The sequence below is a fragment of the Harpia harpyja genome, chromosome Z, assembly GCF_026419915.1.
Source record: "Harpia harpyja isolate bHarHar1 chromosome Z, bHarHar1 primary haplotype, whole genome shotgun sequence".
Classification (NCBI taxonomy): Eukaryota; Metazoa; Chordata; class Aves; order Accipitriformes; family Accipitridae; genus Harpia; species Harpia harpyja.
The window spans coordinates 85,852,690-85,871,127 of record NC_068969.1 but is presented as its reverse complement, the minus strand read 5'-3'; the positions used below and the strand labels follow the sequence as shown (position 1 = coordinate 85,871,127).

The 18,438-nt window shown below is 37.4% G+C and overlaps 1 protein-coding gene across 9 annotated transcripts in view; it reads left to right on the top strand.

The window, feature by feature from the left end:
* JAK2 (Janus kinase 2) overlaps positions 1-18,438 on the top strand; it is a 66,538-nt gene that overhangs the window by 42,758 nt on the left and 5,342 nt on the right. For 6 of the 9 annotated variants that reach the window (XM_052777455.1, XM_052777461.1, XM_052777460.1 and 3 more), the window contains 10 exons: positions 1,856-1,983; positions 2,812-2,950; positions 4,881-5,032; positions 6,097-6,247; positions 6,932-7,068; positions 7,591-7,780; positions 8,703-8,827; positions 13,872-14,044; positions 15,335-15,452; positions 17,254-17,367. In XM_052777455.1, the coding sequence (XP_052633415.1) occupies positions 1,856-1,983; positions 2,812-2,950; positions 4,881-5,032; positions 6,097-6,247; positions 6,932-7,068; positions 7,591-7,780; positions 8,703-8,827; positions 13,872-14,044; positions 15,335-15,452; positions 17,254-17,367 (1,427 nt within the window). The other 3 variants (XM_052777457.1, XM_052777459.1, XM_052777458.1) reach the window with 3 other exon arrangements.

The window sequence follows — 18,438 nt, the reverse complement described above, 5'->3', positions numbered from 1 at the left end:
TAAATGACTCAGTCGTGTCTGTTCTGAAAATCTCACTTTTGAAAAGTTTTGCTGAACTTCTGAAACGAGCTTTTGAAATGCCAGAAAAATTGTACCCCTACATTGTATCACCTGTGGTTAGCTAGAAAGGGAAGTGCTTGGCTACCCAAGAAAATCTTAGTTTACTGGGATCAGAAATTTAAACTGCCGCTCTTTCCCACCCATGTGCTGACTTTGTGAGCACAAATACAGCTTTGGGAAGTTTGGTTTAGAGATCCCATTCTGAAAACATGAGGTCCCATTATTTTAACAGAAACACTACAAAATATTAACAAAGGTAAAATCTTTGCATTGTCAACAGATGTAGAATGTGGTTTCAGGTTAGCTTACTGCATTGTGACTATGTATTAATAAGGTTTTTTTTTTGTTTTTTTTTTTTTTAGAACACTTGAAATACATTTATAACGTCTTGTAAATAAATCTTTATTTTGGATGGTTGTCATATGCTTATGTGTGCTACCTTTGAATATGTGCTGCTGGGTCTCACTTTGGCAGTTTTTCTTCTTTATTCGGTCTTTAGGCAGAAATGTTGGTTTGCCCTAAAACCATTTTTTTTTCTGTGATTAGAAATTTGTAACAAAAGGCAGCATTTTGTAATAACTGTATAAGCATATTATGTAAACAGTTGCCTGCATTCAGAGAGAAGGAATTTGCAAAAGTGAGGGTGGATTCTGTATCAGGAGCTGCTTATCTTAGGAGGATGGAAAAGGCACAGCATTATGTTTGGCCAAGAGCTTGTTATGTCAGTTTCTTCGCAAAAATGCCTATGAGTGTTTTTTCTAGTTTATTCATTGTACCATGCACAGGGACTGTATATAAAATTCCGGGTAGATCAAGTGTATAATTTAAAAAAAAAAAAAAAATTATCCAAAGATGTATACGGTTACTTATTTTTCCTTGAGATCACAGTTGCCCTCTATAGATGGTTCTATTTCTGAAGACACTTATTACAGTTTAGTACGAGGCAGTTACTAAGAAATGGGAAGAGAGGTTGTTATTTTTTCTGTGGGTTACATACTTGATGTACAGATCTGATGAAAATTACTTCACATAACTGTAAAAAAAAAAAAAAGTTTGCTCTCTATAAAATGAATTTGTTATAAAAATCCGTTTGTTACAACCAAATATAATACCAGTAGTTTCCAGTGTCTTTAGAGTCTAAATGAGAAGCACTGCAATGTGAGCATCTTGCAGCTGAAGGCAAGAGTTTGATCATGCAGTTTGAAATTGTTGTATTGAAACTGATGAAGACTGTGCAGTGCTATGAAATGGATCTTGCTTCCTGGGTTATTCACTGGATGTCTGCATGGAGGCATATGTCTTATATATATACACACATTTTTTTTTTTTTAGCACAAATATTAATCTGTTTTCAAGAGGAGCATCTTTTGTTAGCAAAGCATCGTATTTTTGACTAAGAATAGAATGAATGACTTGAATGTTATTTGACTCACTACATTGATATTGCTGTGCACTACTATGTTTTATCAGAATTTACATTATTGTGCCTTTCAAGTGAGGGTGGAAGGATGCTCAGTCGATTTGTTAAGGTGGAAACCTATTCTGTAAAAAGCTATTAAATCTAGTAATTTTGCATTTGAGAAGAAATTAGGCAAACTTCCACACCTTGAAGAGGTAAAAAGAACATGGAGTATTTGTGGCAATACTCAGATGTCATATAGCTTCAAATTTATAGTTATCTCACCAACGAGGTATCAAAGAAAGAGATGGGTAGTACTAGAGTAATGAATCTGTCCTGAAATTCCATTGTTTGTTGTTGGTTTTAATTGTTACTCTTTTTACTATTTTAAATCAGACATCCTTGTGCAAGAATATGTAAAATTTGGATCCTTGGACACGTATTTGAAAAAGAACAAAAATGTTATCAATATCTTGTGGAAGCTGGAAGTAGCCAAACAGTTGGCATTAGCCATGCATTTTCTGGTAAGTTGTTTATTCCTCAGTTTTGTTATGGCTAAATTCAAATGTTTCAGGCTAATACATGTAGAATGGCTGAGCTATTACCCTACTTCTTGAAACTCTGGAGGGTATTTGAATATAGGCATGGCATATACCACATAGTTAGTGGATAGCCAAGGACAGACCTTTGTATCTTGCACAAAGTGTAATTGAATTTCCCATTCTTTTTTAATGCTTTATGGTTTAGTGTGAAATAAAAACACATTTGCAGTAAAAAATTTTTTCTCTCTCTCTTTTTTTTTTTTTTTTTTTTCCCCCCAGGAATCAGACCTTCCTGGTTTTACCACTTCAGCTCATGATGCTGAACATAAACTATTTCCTGGTAGTGTTGGTAGTTAATCACTGGGAGGGGAAAACATTGTGCTGTTCAGACTGCGAGTACGTTCTTTTTGTGCATTAGGTCCCAACCTTAGAGTCTGTTTAATTCAACATAAAGGCTGTTATTTGAGACAGGATATGTGATTAGATAAGTCTTCCCTTTAACAGAGTTTAAATGTTCTTATGTTCATTTTAAATGGATCATACTGATGGATCAGTATTCTTCTGAGTTAACATACATTAAATAGTTTTAAACTTAAAACTTCAGGTAGATAATTAAAATGAATGAAAATTGGCTATAAACTATAAGACTGAGAGGAACAGCTGAGATGTCTGAGATTTGATCAACTTAATCTATGATCATTATTTTCTTTGCTGATGTTTCCCTCATGCTGTAAAGTATTGGTTTTTAAATACCTCTTTAACTGTAAGATTTTTTTTGTCAGTATGTAAAAGGTTCATTTCTGTTCATAGGAGGATAAAGGCCTTGTTCATGGGAATGTTTGTGCAAAAAACATCTTGCTTATCAGAGAGGAAGACAGGAAGTCTGGAAACCTTCCGTTTATAAAACTAAGTGATCCTGGCATCAGTATTACAGTTTTGCCAAGAGATAGTAAGTCTTCGTGTCGGCTTTTTTGTTTAATGCTTCTGACTTGAGAAATAAATTTGGGTGGTTTTTGGTTTTTTTCTGACCACCATCTAAAGTACTTCTGTTATAAAGTTCCTTCATCCATCTGTCACTTTAAAATAATCTCTGGATTCCTAGTCAGCAGTTTTGAGTGTATCTTCTTTATCAACAAACAGCTACAGGAAATAAAAGACAATTCTCCATCGTGTGAGGGTTTTTTCCCTGCTGTTCTCATTTTCCACTTTTTTTTTAACTGGTAATACTATTAGTATGCTATAATGTACCATGAGTAAGTCTCTTGCATCTGCAGGTAGCTGCTGGACTTAGTATCCTGTTATAGATCAAGATTAAATTGTTGTTTTCTATAGCTTGGAGAAGCTTTCAGAGCTGAAAGTCAGTGCACTTTTGAAAATGCTACCTGGCAGTGGAAAATCACCTTCAGTGCATTTCTTGTTGAATACCTGAAACCAAGATGATGCTAAAAATATGGATTATCATCTGCCATTGAGGCTATTCTAAGCTTTATAAACAGCAAAATTAAGTGAAAAGAAATCAAAAGTGTGTGCAAGATTGTTATGCTAATGAAACTGAAATAACCTGACTATTCTTTATCTAGTCTTTTTAATAATTTTGGAAAAATGAACTTACTTTATATTTGGTAATTTTATACATGATAAAAGTAATAACACATCTAAGAGGCTATAAGCAATGCAGTATCATAATTTTCAAAAAAAAATTTAAATTCCCTTTTTAAATGAGAAGCCTACATTAATCTTACAAGGTCTCATTTTAAGGAGCTCTAAATCTGCATCAGTACCATACCATCTCTTACCTTGTTACTACAATCAGTATCAAAAGTTTAAAAATCAAGTAAGATTAAATTCTTTGTTATAGTGCCTTTTGCTGTGCCATAATGTGCCAAACACTAGCAAAGTACTTTTACTCTTTGCCATCTAGTTCCTTTGTGGTAGCTACTAAATCTTGGTAACATTGTGGGAAATAGAGCAGTTGGAGCAAAAATAAAATGTGGAAATGATGTTAAGGCAGTTGTATAACTTTAGGCTTCTTTTACAATAAAAGTAATGGTCCTCCACTCTGATTTATAAATACTATCTTTGTACATATTCTGTAGCTTTGTTTTTAGGCAGGAACAAAACTTTGGAAAGGTATTTGTTGTGGTTTAAGCCCAGCCAGCAACTCGGCACCATGCAGCTGCTCGCTCGCTCCCCCCCCCCCCCCCCCCCCCCCCCCGTGGGATGGTGAGGCAAATCATTAAAAAAAGTAAAACTCATTGGTTGAGATAAGAACAATTTAATAAAAAGTAAAATAAGGTGTAACACTAACAATAATAACAATAAAATATAATAATAATAATAGTGATAGTAATGAAAAGGAATATAATAAAATAATTAAAAACAAACAAACAAAAAAGTGATGCACAGTGCAATTGCTTGCCACCCACTGACTGATGCCAGAGCAGCAATCCACCCCACCCAGCCAACTCCCCCTGGTTTATATACTGAGTATGATGTTCTGTGGTATGGAATATCCCTTTGGCTAGTTCGGGTCAGCTGTCCTGGCCATGCTCCCTCCCAGCTTCTTGTACACCTGCTTGCTGGGAGATCATGGGAAAGAGAAAAATCCTTAACTTAGATCCTAAGCGCTACTTAGCAACAACTAAAACATCAGTGTGTTATCAACATTATTCTCACACTAAATTCAAAATACACTGTACCAGCTACTAAGAAGAAAATTAAGTCTATCCCAGCTGAAACCAGGACAGTATTAAAAGCACATTACAGAATGAAATACCTATGTATACTAAAGTAATTTTTACTAAATCAAATATGTTATAGAATTTTCTGGGGTTTTCTTATTCATCTTGACATGATGTTTCCTTTGTGTGATTGCACAGTTCTTCTTGAGAGAATACCATGGGTTCCACCTGAATGTATTGAGAATCCCAAACAATTAAGTCTGGCCACAGACAAATGGAGTTTTGGTACTACTTTGTGGGAAATCTGCAGTGGAGGAGACAAACCTCTGAGTGCATTGGATTCTTCAAGAGTAAGTATTACTGGGTCTGCAGTCATAACAGTTCTTTGGACAGTTCTAATTTAAAACATCTGCTGTTGTAACTATATCAGCATGTGAAGTGGTGTGGCCCATGAGCACTGTAGTAAAAGGACACTTTCACTGGTAGATAATGATCAGAAGTGATGATTTCAGGTTTGTTTTTATGTTGTCAGTTTTGATTTTTATTTTTTTAAGTACAGTTGCCAGTATTATCTTGTTCATATTTCTGTTGCATTGTTGCAACAGTATATCACTTTAAACAAAAAGTATTCCGAGCAATGTACATGGATTTTAATTGGCTTTATTCTAGTAATTGACCATCTTAAATATTGTCAGACTTTGTGTGTTGCAGACAATTCTATCTTAGCTAAACCAGAAATGTTAACTTCTCAATTAGGGGCAGGAGATGGAGGGGAAACACATTCCATAGAAATACTGGTTTTTATGTATTTGCTTCCTTAGTTGGAAGCAAAAAGATTATTTCCTTTTCTACTCTACAAAAGATTTGTAATATTATTTTTATAAATGGACTGTTACCTTCTCACAAAGCCTGATCTGATTTCTGAGGTGGTCTGATCAGCTCTTACAATAAGCTCTGAGATCTACCTGGGCCTAGCTTATAGATATCTAGGTATTTCAGAAGTTGCCCTCCTCTCCTGTACTAATATACATTCTGTCATAATACTCGTGAAGCTTTTCACAACTGGAGGAGGTCAGCCAGCTCACAAGTGGATAGAATTTTCTGCTGGACCCATCCAGTTGAGGTTTTACGAAATTGCCAGTAAAGGAGACACCACCTTTCTCATTATCTTTTGCTGTTTTATCATCTTCCACCAGTAACTGACTGGGAATTTCTGAACAGATTACTCTAAATTAGGCCAGTCTTGCTACGTTGTCAGCCTTTGCTTTTGATGTAAATTGGTCAGATGTGCATTTAGTGAGATAACAAGTCCAGGCTGAGAGTTGTATCTTTTGGCTGCTCTGGTGAGAATGTTAAGGCTTCTGCAACTCTTCATGGTTGTATATTAAAATGGCTTTTATCTATTTAATTCCAGAAACTACAGTTTTATGAAGATAGGCACCAGCTTCCTGCCCCCAACTGGACAGAACTAGCAAACCTTATAAACAACTGTATGGATTATGAGCCAGATTTCAGGCCTTCATTTAGAGCAATTATACGCGACTTGAATAGTTTGTTCACTCCAGGTGAGTCTGTGATACAAGAAGAACACACTAGACAAAAAGAACCCTGATTCTTGTTGGTTCATTTCCTTTCCGGTATGTTGACCCACAACCACTCTCCAAAGCAGCCCCAGAAATCTGAGTTCGTAAGGACTCTATGTTACTGCTTTTTAGTTTGTTCTAAAAGAGAACACATTAGAAGTTAGCATTATCATTCAAAGAAGTTTTGCGGTTTGATTATGTCCATCCCAAACATTCTAGTCTCTTAACCAAGTACGTTATGTTTGTGACTGTCTTTCTTTTTTCTCTCAATAAAATAAATAGGTATCTTTCTTTTTTCCAAGTGGAAGACATGCGTTGTCACAAGCCCTTGTGAAGTTTACATTTCTCCCCTCTGCAGTAATGGAGTTGTTGCACAATAGTCACTAAATTTGAAGTACCATAAGCCTGCAAAAAAGAAAATTGGAAATTAAAGCAAGACTTGCTATGACTCAAGACAAGTCATTTGGCATTTTTGTAAAACATCTTTGTCTTTGACTGCAAGTTACTATATAGAAATTAGGGTGGTTGTTAATATTCTACTGAGCTTGGGGTATGCCAAGCAAAGGTAGTACATGCCACGATTGTAATAAATTTCTTCATTCTCCTATTTGCTTCTCTGTGCCGCCTGTTCCCTTTCTCTCTTCCCTTCTTCCTCCTACCCCTCAGATTACGAGCTACTGACAGAAAGTGATATGTTGCCAAATATGAGAATTGGAGCACTTGGATTTTCTGGCGCTTTTGAAGATCGTGACCCAACACAATTTGAAGAAAGACATCTTAAGTTTTTACAGCAACTTGGCAAGGTAGGATGTTTTGAAATTCTCTAATTGCCTAGGAAAGAACTATCTTTTTCAGTTATCTTTTGATGATCCCATATACATTATTTACATTGAGACTTCTGTTACAGAAATTAATAATTTCAGTCATATCTGACCAGAACATGCAGTTCCTTCTAGATCTTTTTTCAGTTTCACAGTATCATTTAGCTAGAAGAAAGACAGCTGACCTCTAGAAAAAATCCAGCCACACTGAAAGGCCAAAATCTTTTTGAGTAATGCAGAGCTGCATCTGACATGTTTGCGCCCCCCCTTCCGCCCCCCCCCCTTCCCCTCTCCCTCCCCCCTTCCTCCCCCCTTCTCCTGCAGTCCTCTTCTCTCGGAGTTTTTGTGACATTTCACTTAAATAATTAACTGTGGTCACCTTAATGGTTATACAGTGAGCACTGAGGCAGTACGAACGAGCACTGAGGCAGTATGAACAAGCACTGAGAAAGAAACAATGATGTGGACTTGTTTTTAATTCAAGTATTTCCATTTGTGATCTAGGGAAACTTTGGCAGTGTTGAGATGTGCCGATATGACCCACTGCAGGATAATACTGGGGAGGTGGTGGCTGTGAAAAAGCTGCAACATAGCACAGAAGAGCACCTTAGGGACTTTGAAAGAGAAATCGAAATACTTAAATCTCTGCAGCATGATAACATTGTTAAATACAAAGGAGTATGCTACAGCGCAGGTATGTGCTATACTGAATACACCTTCAGGTGTACACCTAAGTATGCATACTGAGAAATTCAGAGAGGTAAGTGTTTGTGAAAATCACTGACTTGTCCTAACTTTACCAGGACTTAGAGAGTACAAATCAAAGGAAGTAGTGTCTGTCATATACTGCTTCTCAGTACAAGGTGGACATTTTATTTAGTCAGCTCATTGCATAATTTGATTGATTTAGAGAAAGTATCATTTTGACTGGTTACCCAGTTTCTTTATCTTAAAGCATAAAAGCCTTCCTAGAAAAGAATTTAGGATTAAGTGGGAAAATGCAACCATTTTGTAACTGTTATTGGTTTTTGCTCAATGTAATATCCCCGACTGGGTATTATTGGTTCTTGTACAGCCTATAAAATAAAAGACCAGACAGGAAGAAGTTTCAGAAATGGATGTGTTTGAGTGAATTGCTGATGCTGTTGAAGCTGATGAATGAAAGCATGGGTTCTGTAAAAAGAAAAATCTTGGTTCAAAATCAGACTAAGTTTTGAAGGATGTTAAAATTGCTGACCAGTTGATGTCAGTTGCCATTCTGAGTTTAATCTCAGCAGTGAGGAGGAATTACGTAAACACAAATATACATGTGGCACTTTTGCTTTGCTTTAGCAATAGTAGCTACAGTACTGATGAGGTTATCTTGATTAGTGATGCTCTGTATATCAAGCACATCCACATTATTGTTGTGTTTAAATAAATGGTATTTCCTGAAGAAATGCAGTTTAATATATGAAAAATTGCATAGTGATGTACATATGATAAATTAGTTTTTTGATGTTAAGACTATTTTCTATTACTTTTATTCATAGACATTTGTAAATATTTGTATTTCAAAAATTGTCATTGGAAAATGACAGAAAACTTAAGTGTATTTTTTATTTTTGTTGTCAAAGGTCGTAGGAATCTAAGGTTAATTATGGAGTACTTACCATATGGAAGTTTACGAGATTATCTGCAGAAACACAAGGAAAGGCTGGACCACAAGAAGCTTTTGCTGTATGCATCTCAGATATGCAAGGTAGGAAATTTCAGATTATTGACATTTTTCAACAAATTTTTGTCTCTTTGGTCTCTTCTCATTTGTCTCAAAACAACCATCATTGGTTGTTTTGTTGTATCTTTTATAATACTGTTGGGCTGGTAGCACCCCATAACCCTAAAAAAAGTAGTGATACATACTCATGCACTAAACATGACAACTTCTGAGTATCTTAATACAGGATGCTGAGACTGGCCTATCTGCTGACTGAGGCAGAACATACTCCATTTATTTTTGTTTATTTTATAGTTTGCTTAGCTTATATTTCATTCAGAAGAATCAAAACCTCTTTCTCCCTAATAAGAGCTGAAATAAAATTTTGCAGGAGTTAATGTACTCACCCAGGCAAACTGTTCATGACATACTATAACTTATTTTTCAGAACTTAGACATTCAGCTGTAAAACCACTAATAATAGCATGTATGTGTTTAAGAAATTTACTTTAAGCTGTAAATAATATTAGCTTGTTTAGCAGAAAGAGCAAGGTATATGATTTCTGTATGAAGAACTAGAGGCCATAGAAGTGCCCAAAGCTGTATGTTGTGGTTTAAGCCTAACTGGCAACTCAGCACCATGCAGCCACTTGCTCACTTCCCCCCCACCCCCAGTGGGATGGGGAGGAGAATCGGGGAAAAAAACCTAAAACTTAGGGTTGAGATAAGAATGATATAATAACTAAAATAAAATTTAATACTACCAATAATAATAAAAAAACATAATAATAATTGTAATGAAAAGGAATATAAGAAAATAAAATTTAAAAAAAAAAATTAAAAAAAAAACAAACCAAGAAAAAGACAAGTGATAAACAATGCAATTGCTCACCACCTGCTGACCGATGCCAGAGCAGTGATCCACCCCTCCCAGCCAACTCCCCCCAGTTTCTGTACTGAGCATGACATTCTGTGGTATGGAACATCTCTTTGGCTAGTTCGGGTCAGCTGTCCTGGCTGTGCTCCCTCCTGTTTCTTGTACACCTGCTTGCTGGCAGAGCGTGGGAAACTGGGAAATCCTTAACTTAGCTGTTGCTAAGCAGCGCTTATCCTAAAACATCGGTGCATTATCAATATTATCCTCACACTAAATCCAATACACTGTACCAGCTACTAAGAAGAAAATTAACTCTATCCCACCTGGAACCAGGACACTGTAATAAATTATTTGCTAGTCTCAATGGTTGGTACTGAACACCCTTCATAAAATTCTGAAAAGGGGGGCAAACATCTGATCTTTATTGTAATACCTCATTTCCTCAGAAAAAGGGCTTATGCCTACCCTAGTTTTATTCTGTTGTTATGCTTTAGATACAAGAAACTATGGACACTTTAGACTTCATTACAGGTTTGGTAGTTTGGGTAAAGGGAAAAAAAAAGGGGGGGGAGGGGTCAGAGGGAAGAGAGAGAAGGGGGGGGAGAAGACACAGCACCTCAAGGCACGTACCAGAAATATTTTTAAATTCCTTTCCCCAATACCCACATCAAAGATGTGGAAACAGTAGGTTACTTAACATTAATGAGTGTTCTTCAGGGTATGTAGCCCACAGATATTCTTATGTCTGGTAATTTTGCCCTGCCACATTCAGAGCAGAAGACTTTCTTTCTGCAATATCCACAGAAAAGGCCTGATAAGTCAGGCAGGAGAGTCTCTGCCAGAGCTGAGGTCTTCTCCAGGCATTCAGACTTTCACCGGGTGAGCAGAGCTTGATCGTGTTCCCTGCTTGAACCTGGACTGACTTGGTAAACCTTTTAGCTACTGAAGCTGGGGCATGTACAAAAGAATGCTGCATGTACTTTTAGCAGCTGAGCTCACCTATTCATGTGCTTCACTGAAGCAAGGCTAGGTGGGTAGTCTCCAGCAAAAACTCCTTGATGGGCAAGCAATGTACAGTGAGGTTGGAAAACAGAAAATGTTGACAAGTCTGTGGGAAGTGTCAATCTTTTTCACAGAGAGGAAGGATTGAACATAGGACCACCCACTCAAAGAGAGTTAAAAGCCCTCTGATTTGTGTCTCAAAACCAAGAAGTCATTCTCCAGTAACAGGCGTAAGAAATTCTCTCAGTATTATTTCTGCAACAAAATAACTGTTATTATCAGTGCTGGTAAGTCACTGAAAAAAATCTTCCTTCAAAGCAAAGAGCTGGAAGTGTCTAACACTCGGCACCACCTAGAAAGATGGTGACAGTGAATCTTTCATAGAATAAAGATGCAACAGGGATTTTCAAACACGCAAAGGCTGCAGCCACTTACCTGTTTTATTCTGTGGCCATCTCAGCCTATGACCTGAGGGGTCATAAGGAGCCTTACTCTCATAAGAAGCTGTGAAGCTTGCATATCTAAGTCTTTAGGCCTTATCCAAAGTTTTATTCAAAGCCCGAAGGAACAACAGTGGCAACATATCTTAGGACCCTGCTCTCTGAGACAGAGGTATCTGATAGGAGGACCGGAAGGTGGACTTTGGCCTTTGCAGGCAGTGCAAATATGGCAGGAAACTGTGGGAAAGGAACTGTGTTCAGAAGGTACAAAGAAGATGATTCTTAATGTGTATACATACACATATATAAAAGAAGCATCGAAGTATTACACGTCTGCAGAATGATAATGTGAAAAATCCAAATAGCAGATGAAATGACTGCTTCCTAAGTACCAAGCACAAACCAAGACGAAGGGAGCTAGAATATGCCTTCTGCAGATACTTACATGGGAAAACATCCTGCTTTCATGTGGCAAAGCGTAGGTACACACAGTATGAAAATGGGGGAAGTCTGCATATAGGGCTTTCTCTTAGAGAAGTATCTTTCCTTTACTTCCAAGGCGATCAAAGTCTAATAATTACAGTGTATGTGTCTTGCTTTGCACTGTTGTTGCTGTATGACCTGCAAGCAGAGGTTATATTGATCGTTTAAGATTTCACTCTAATCTGCAGCATTCTGTTACTTCAAAACAACTTAATTAAAAACATAATACCTAGTATTAGGAAAATGGAATCTGAATGGTTTTTCTTCTTCTTTTAGCTGATCACATTTCCCCCTTTCCTTTAGCGGTTTTTGCTTCTCTTGCAATGTTTGCTCTTTCAACATCTCATATCTCTTCTTTTTGCTGTGCATTTCTGTCACTCTGTTATTTGGGGTCTTTTTTAAATCAAAAGTCTTTCTCCCTCTGCCTTGCTGCTTTTCTGTCAAATGTATGAGAGAAACGAAGGCATGCCCACACTTGAGGGTTAAGATGAGTGGTTTTGCTTGCTTGCTGTGTTTTGATTCCTTGCCACTGTACTGGTAAAGGGTTCCTGGCTTACAGGTGATTTTTTTTTTTTTTGTGCATATCTCATAGTGTGCAAAGCAGCGTTTTCAGAGATGGCGTTTGCTAGTGGTGATGTGTCTGTAGATGCAAATTAGCGCAGCTGTCATCAGGTGCAGCTTGTGCCATTTGTATAGCTTGTCTGGTGGCAAGAAGTAGGACTTTATATTCAGCTTTAAAGAATCCTGACAACAGAGTAGCAAATAAAGAAGTTAACTTCTCTGTGCATCTGATTTTTGGGATGTTCTTTTTTGCTCTATTGCCCTGTATTTTGTTAAGGCTGGCTGATAGGAGAAGAGGCCAAGAATAAATTTATTTTTCCGTCTCTTAGTGCTTAAAGCCCTTCTGGTGTCCTTGCTGGATAGCACAGTTTTAATGAGAGAAACGTTGGAAATGACATAACGAAACTCAACTCCATTGTTAGAAGTAGTGCCACAGGGCTATGACTTCCACTTAGAATTTGCACGATTTCAATTAAGTATCTCTCTTAGAATAAGTATTTTCCAGGCGAACAGAGAAATTGCTGTCCTCAGAGAAACTTCAGGACGGTTCTCAGTGCACTTGTAGCAGTAACAAAAAGCTACAGCATTTACGCGGACGGGTCGTACCGGGAACGCAGACGGCTTCCTGGGGAAAAGCCGGGCTCGGGGCGGTGTCGTTCGGGGCGGCGGTGGACCGGCGCTGGCGGCCGGCGCTTTGGGAAGGGGGCTAGGGGCTGCACGGCGGCGCCCCCTAGCGGCGCGAGGAGGCAACAGGCGCCTGAGCGGAAGGTTGGTTGGGCTGCGGAGTCACACTACTTCCGAAGAAGAAGGAGAGGGAGAGAGAAATCTTAACGTTGATGTCCGAAACTTTTGAGTTCAACGATGCTCTTAGCGTAACTTGTCGCTTTTCGGTTGTGTTGAAGGAGCGAGATGCTTTCTTATGAAACTCTGAAAATGACAGCTTGCTTTGTGTTTCCTTTCACGTACAAGTCGGGTATCTCTCGACATTCTGCAGTGTCAACTTCTGTCCACCATTTATTATTGCTGTGTAAGCAAGACCGTCTTTTTTTAGTAATACCACTACACACGCTGGCTTCTTCCACATTTCATTGTTAGCAAAAAGAATTACATGCGTTGGTAAGAAGGGATCAGCAGCAGCAAAAGGCAGCGTGGCTTTGGACCCATGTTTTGCTACAGCAATCCATGGGAATATAACAATAAGCAGAACTGTGTTGGTGAGTGATGGTCCATACAGAAGAGAAACAGGACACACAGGTGGGAAAACAGTCAGAGAATAGTTGTCAAATTCAAGGAATCATAATATATACTTTCATAAAGCAATCAGGAAAGCAGATGTACTAAGTGAAGAAAAATAATTAAATTAAATGGGTAAATAGGACAGCCTTCTCATCTGCCCTGGACTGTGTAGCTTAGCCCAAATTTTTTCTTCTGTCTATCACCGGCAAACTGCATTTGGCAACAGAAAGTAGCTGTAACAGCTATCCAGCTACATAATCTACAAACACTCAGCTCTGACAGGTGCTCAGTCTGTCTCCCTTCAGTTAAGGGAAGTCCCTGGTTTTGGAAGAAGTAATTCCTCAGAGAATACAAATGTTCAAGCACACCAGTGTTGGTAACAATCTGTGTTTGGCTTTAACTTTGAGGTTAATGCATCCCTTTAGGGAAAGTACAGCTACTTAATGGTAAAAGTAACTCTCTTCCTCATGTTTGTGAACTTTACACCTAGGGCATGGAGTATCTGGGTACAAAAAGATACGTTCACCGGGATTTAGCAACAAGAAATATCTTAGTGGAGAATGAGAACAGAGTTAAAATTGGAGATTTTGGATTGACAAAAGTCTTGCCACAAGACAAAGAATACTACAAAGTAAAAGAACCTGGTGAAAGCCCTATATTTTGGTAAGTCTTCTTTTGGTATGTGAAATTATGGCATGTTTTCAGTTTTTGCAGTTCCAGCCAATTGTTTTGCATATTGTGGGATTTTTAAGTGTAAACTCCAAGTCAGTTGCCCAGCATTGTGAAAGTCACATGCATGATGTTTGACTGTACAGAACAGCTTGTAGGATTTTTCAACATATTTAAAAACAAACAAACAAACAGAACAAACAAAAAAACCCCAAAACAAAACAAACAACACCCCCCCCCCAAAACTAAAAATTACCAGAATACTTAAAAGAAATAGTATGCAACAGGGAAGATATTCAAAGATAAAAGAAATCTAAAAGGGCTCGTTCCCCAGGATGCTTTCAAAGTTTTGGACCTTTCGGTTCCCTGAACACTGGTCATTCATATCTTGTAGCTGAGATCTGTTGGAGAGACCCCCTGTTGACCAAGTGGAGTTAAATCCCACAGACTGCAATTAGCAAGGATAAAATGCTGAGTTGAATATTCAGGTAGATGTCTGTATTTGGGCATTGAGTTTCCAGAAAAGGCCTAAGTTACTCCAAAATACATAATGCTCCAAGGAGCTGCACTTAGCTTGGAAAGGAGAAGAACACTCTGTGTAGTCTGTGGGAGACTGAAGGATTATGAAATGGAAATTGGTAGACTGTATTCAGAATGCAAAATATATACTTCTGTTCCGTTCTATAGACCTAGATGTACCTTAGAAAATACGCTGGCAGATAACTGATAAAAACCATTTTATGTCCCGATAGCAAAAGAAAATGCCATTTTGTACATGTGATTTTAGTCTATATTTTAGTCTGCCTTAGGCACTGTAAAAATGTCATATCTAAAGTATAAATAATACAAAATAGCATCTTAGTAGTTGATGTTATTGGGAGTTGTAAAATTTAAGTCCAGAAGTAGCTGGGAGACAGTTCAAGACTCACTGAAAGTGGTGGAAGGATGCTTGCTGGCTATAATGGTCTTTTCAGGCCTTCCTTATCACATCAAAATCTTGTTTACTCACACTACAGATAAGAAAAATATCTATGGCTTTGTTGGAAAAACAAAAACTTGGATATAGTTATCACTAGCTGTTTGCTTAAGGGGGTTTGTGTTTTCAATACCAGTTAACTATTATTAAAAGAATAGTTACTAGTGAAGGTAGTAGAAGGAACGTGCTAATGCCTGTGTACAAAGAACACTTATTCATGAAAAAAAGTCAGTCTTATTAAAAGACATATCTTCAAAACCAAAAAGACACGTTAGACAGAACAATACTTCTTTTACCATGTGTTGCAGGTATGCTCCAGAATCTCTGACAGAAAGCAAATTTTCTGTGGCCTCAGATGTGTGGAGTTTTGGTGTGGTCTTGTATGAACTCTTCACGTATATTGACAAGAGCAAAAGCCCACCAGCTGTAAGTACATAGTTAATGGTTGTCAGAGGTTTTTTGTTTCTTTATCTAAATTTTTTAAAAGATATAGATTGTTCCTATACCTAAATAGGTTGATATTTACCGATGCTTTTCTGGAAATACCTTAGTGTTTATGAGGCAGCATCCAATCAGGAGCAGCAACATGCTAAGAAGTATTCGTATCAAGCCATAAGAAGGAAAGGAGATCTGAAAATTACCTGATAGTCTGTGCAGATCTTACCCATCCTGTAACTCCTAACCGTTTGAAAAAGATTTTAAAATCTCTCATTACAGATTGTTCTTTCTCATCCTTTGTGGAGACTGATCCCAGACGCAACTGTTTCATTGCAACATGGCATGTATTTTTAATGCTATTCCAAATCTAAGGCCGAGCCAAACAAATACGTAAACATTAAGTTGAGTTAAATAAGGTAACTTAAAAGTTATTTTGTTATGTTACCAGAACCCAAGTTAGTATTGAAGTTCAAGAAGGAAAGGGAGTGGCTTTTTGCAGACCGTTGACAGGCACCTTTTAAGACAAATTTACAGTGGACGGAGAAAAGTACTACTTGTACACTGAATAACAGTTCTCCAATTGGAAATGAGATTCACGATCTTACTTATACCTACAGTCCTTTGCAGGCATAACAGAGGAGAGATGAGCCTTATATATTTACTGCAGCTGTTCTTACCCTTGGCTAGAGTCTCAGTCCTGGCAAATGTAGTTTTGAGAGCTGAACAATGATGATAGGCAAAAATGCACTTGGGAGATCTCTGCATTGACCTCAGTGGACCTCTTAGTAATTCTATACAATGACTAAGCTATCAAAGAAGAACTCTCAAGGCAGGGGCAGCTCTTCTTGCATAATAACACAAATACTGCAGACACCTAGAGTTCTTCAGAAGGATTATGAAATGAAAAGTGGTAGAGTAAGTCATGGGCTCAGGTGGAATATACGTCGAATAAATCAACTCTACATGTGCATTCACCACTTCATCAGGTTGGTTATCCTACTAGATATGTATCAAGAAAAATTGATTTCATCAATTAGCCAAAGCAGTCTTTTTAACTGTCATGGTCTCTATATTTGTACATTGTTTCCTCAACTTTGGCCATTTGCAGATTCTACCAACAGTTGTTTCCCATTTTCATGTCAAAGATTATTAAAGAAATGTGTGTAGCATTGGAAGAAAAATAATTCCTTCATGGTGTGTTTAAAATTATTTTCAGTTAATAGGACTCCGTCATTTACTTTTGATCTCTGGCAACCTGAGTGAGATTTTAATCTACTTTTTGAGTTACGTTGGGTTTTGGATAGCAAGATTTATCTAAGCCATTTTTGCTGGCTTTAATTATGCTACTCTTTCTGGCCTGTAGTTACTGATTAATCCTGTTAATCTTTTTTTTCATACATCAGTATGATACTACCTGTTTTCTGTTTGACTGGGATTTTTCAAAGCATCAAGATCTTGTTTTAATGTTTCAGAGAGCTCTTTAGAATTAGGTGTGAGGTTTATCCTTTTAAAACTAGTTAATCGTCAGATGCTAATCAACATTATTTTAATATTTTTCACTTACTGCTTTAAATTGTGTATGTATCATCCTATTTTTATCCACACACAAAAAAATCTGTAATTATTGTTATATTCTCTGGACTTGTAATTTATAATTTTATCATTGTTACATACTGTTCTCTATTATTATTATTATTTATTCTTCTTATAGCAGATTTTCCCTGGCAAGAACATTGCAGCATAATTTTTTCTTTGAAAATTATTTATGACAGTTAGCCTTCTGTTTCAGGAATTCATGCGCATGATCGGCAATGATAAACAAGGGCAAATGATTGTATTTCATTTGATAGAGCTTTTGAAGAGTAATGGACGACTACCGAGACCAGATGGATGCCCTGATGAGGTGAAGTATTGTATTAATATGTTACTATAGTCTGAAAAGTGCTCAGTCAGGGTGAGTACGTGGTAGATGCAAACCTTGTGTTTTGTTCTGCTTGTGTTATTCAAGTATTTATACAAGCGGAACGGCTGTGCTGTTACTTTCAGTTGCCTGATGAGTATAATCACATTTCTGATTGTTTAGATTGCATTCCCTCAGGAGCCTAGAATGTAGTCTTTCTAAATATATGAAGTAGGACTATTATGACTGACTGCTGTACTGGGGCACTCGGGCTTCTATTTCAAAAATATGAATTTATTAAGGCAATGAGATTAGTAAATAGAACTTGTTCCATGGGTGCCCCATATAGAGATTAGTAAATAGAACTTGTTCCATGGGTGCCCCACATAGAGATTCTTGTTCAAAGCTGTGAACTGTGGATTCTCTTGAAGTCTGTAACGTTTAGCAGAAGTACCTTAATATCTACATAAGGTTTTTCACATTTAATTCCAAGATTTAAAGAACTCCTTATCTTGATTATTTTCTTTCACTTGCTCTTCCCTCCCCAAGCATAGGAATACCAATGTTTATCATGTATATTATTCACTGTCAAACATTCTCAGCCAAGAGCTACCTGCAGACTGTAGGCCCAGTTAAGTATATGAATCAGATTTTAGATGTTCAGGGTCTTCAGATTTGTATTCATGTTCTTCGTAGATACTGAAGTGTATATGTATGTAAAGCCATCCTCAAGGCACACAGATTAATTCAGTGTCCTTTTTTTTTTTTGTTAATACTCCAGATGTTTTAAAAAATCCTTTCATGCTACTTCTAAGTCTTGTAGTTCTCTGTTCTTCAGAGCAGGGTGCACTTCAGCTTGAGTCAAACTGGTAGGGCTGAGTAGGTGAATCAGTAGGGAAAGAAGGTAAGTAAAATAGTTATGCTTTTTAACATGTGTAACTTCCAGCTCAGATCAATTGCTGCATCCCTTTAAAATCAAGCACACTTGGCAATAAGTTGAGAAATAATCCATTCAAAGCTGGAGACAGAGGAGGATCAGGGTCAAGTGGTCTAGCAAAGAAGAGAAAGAATGGT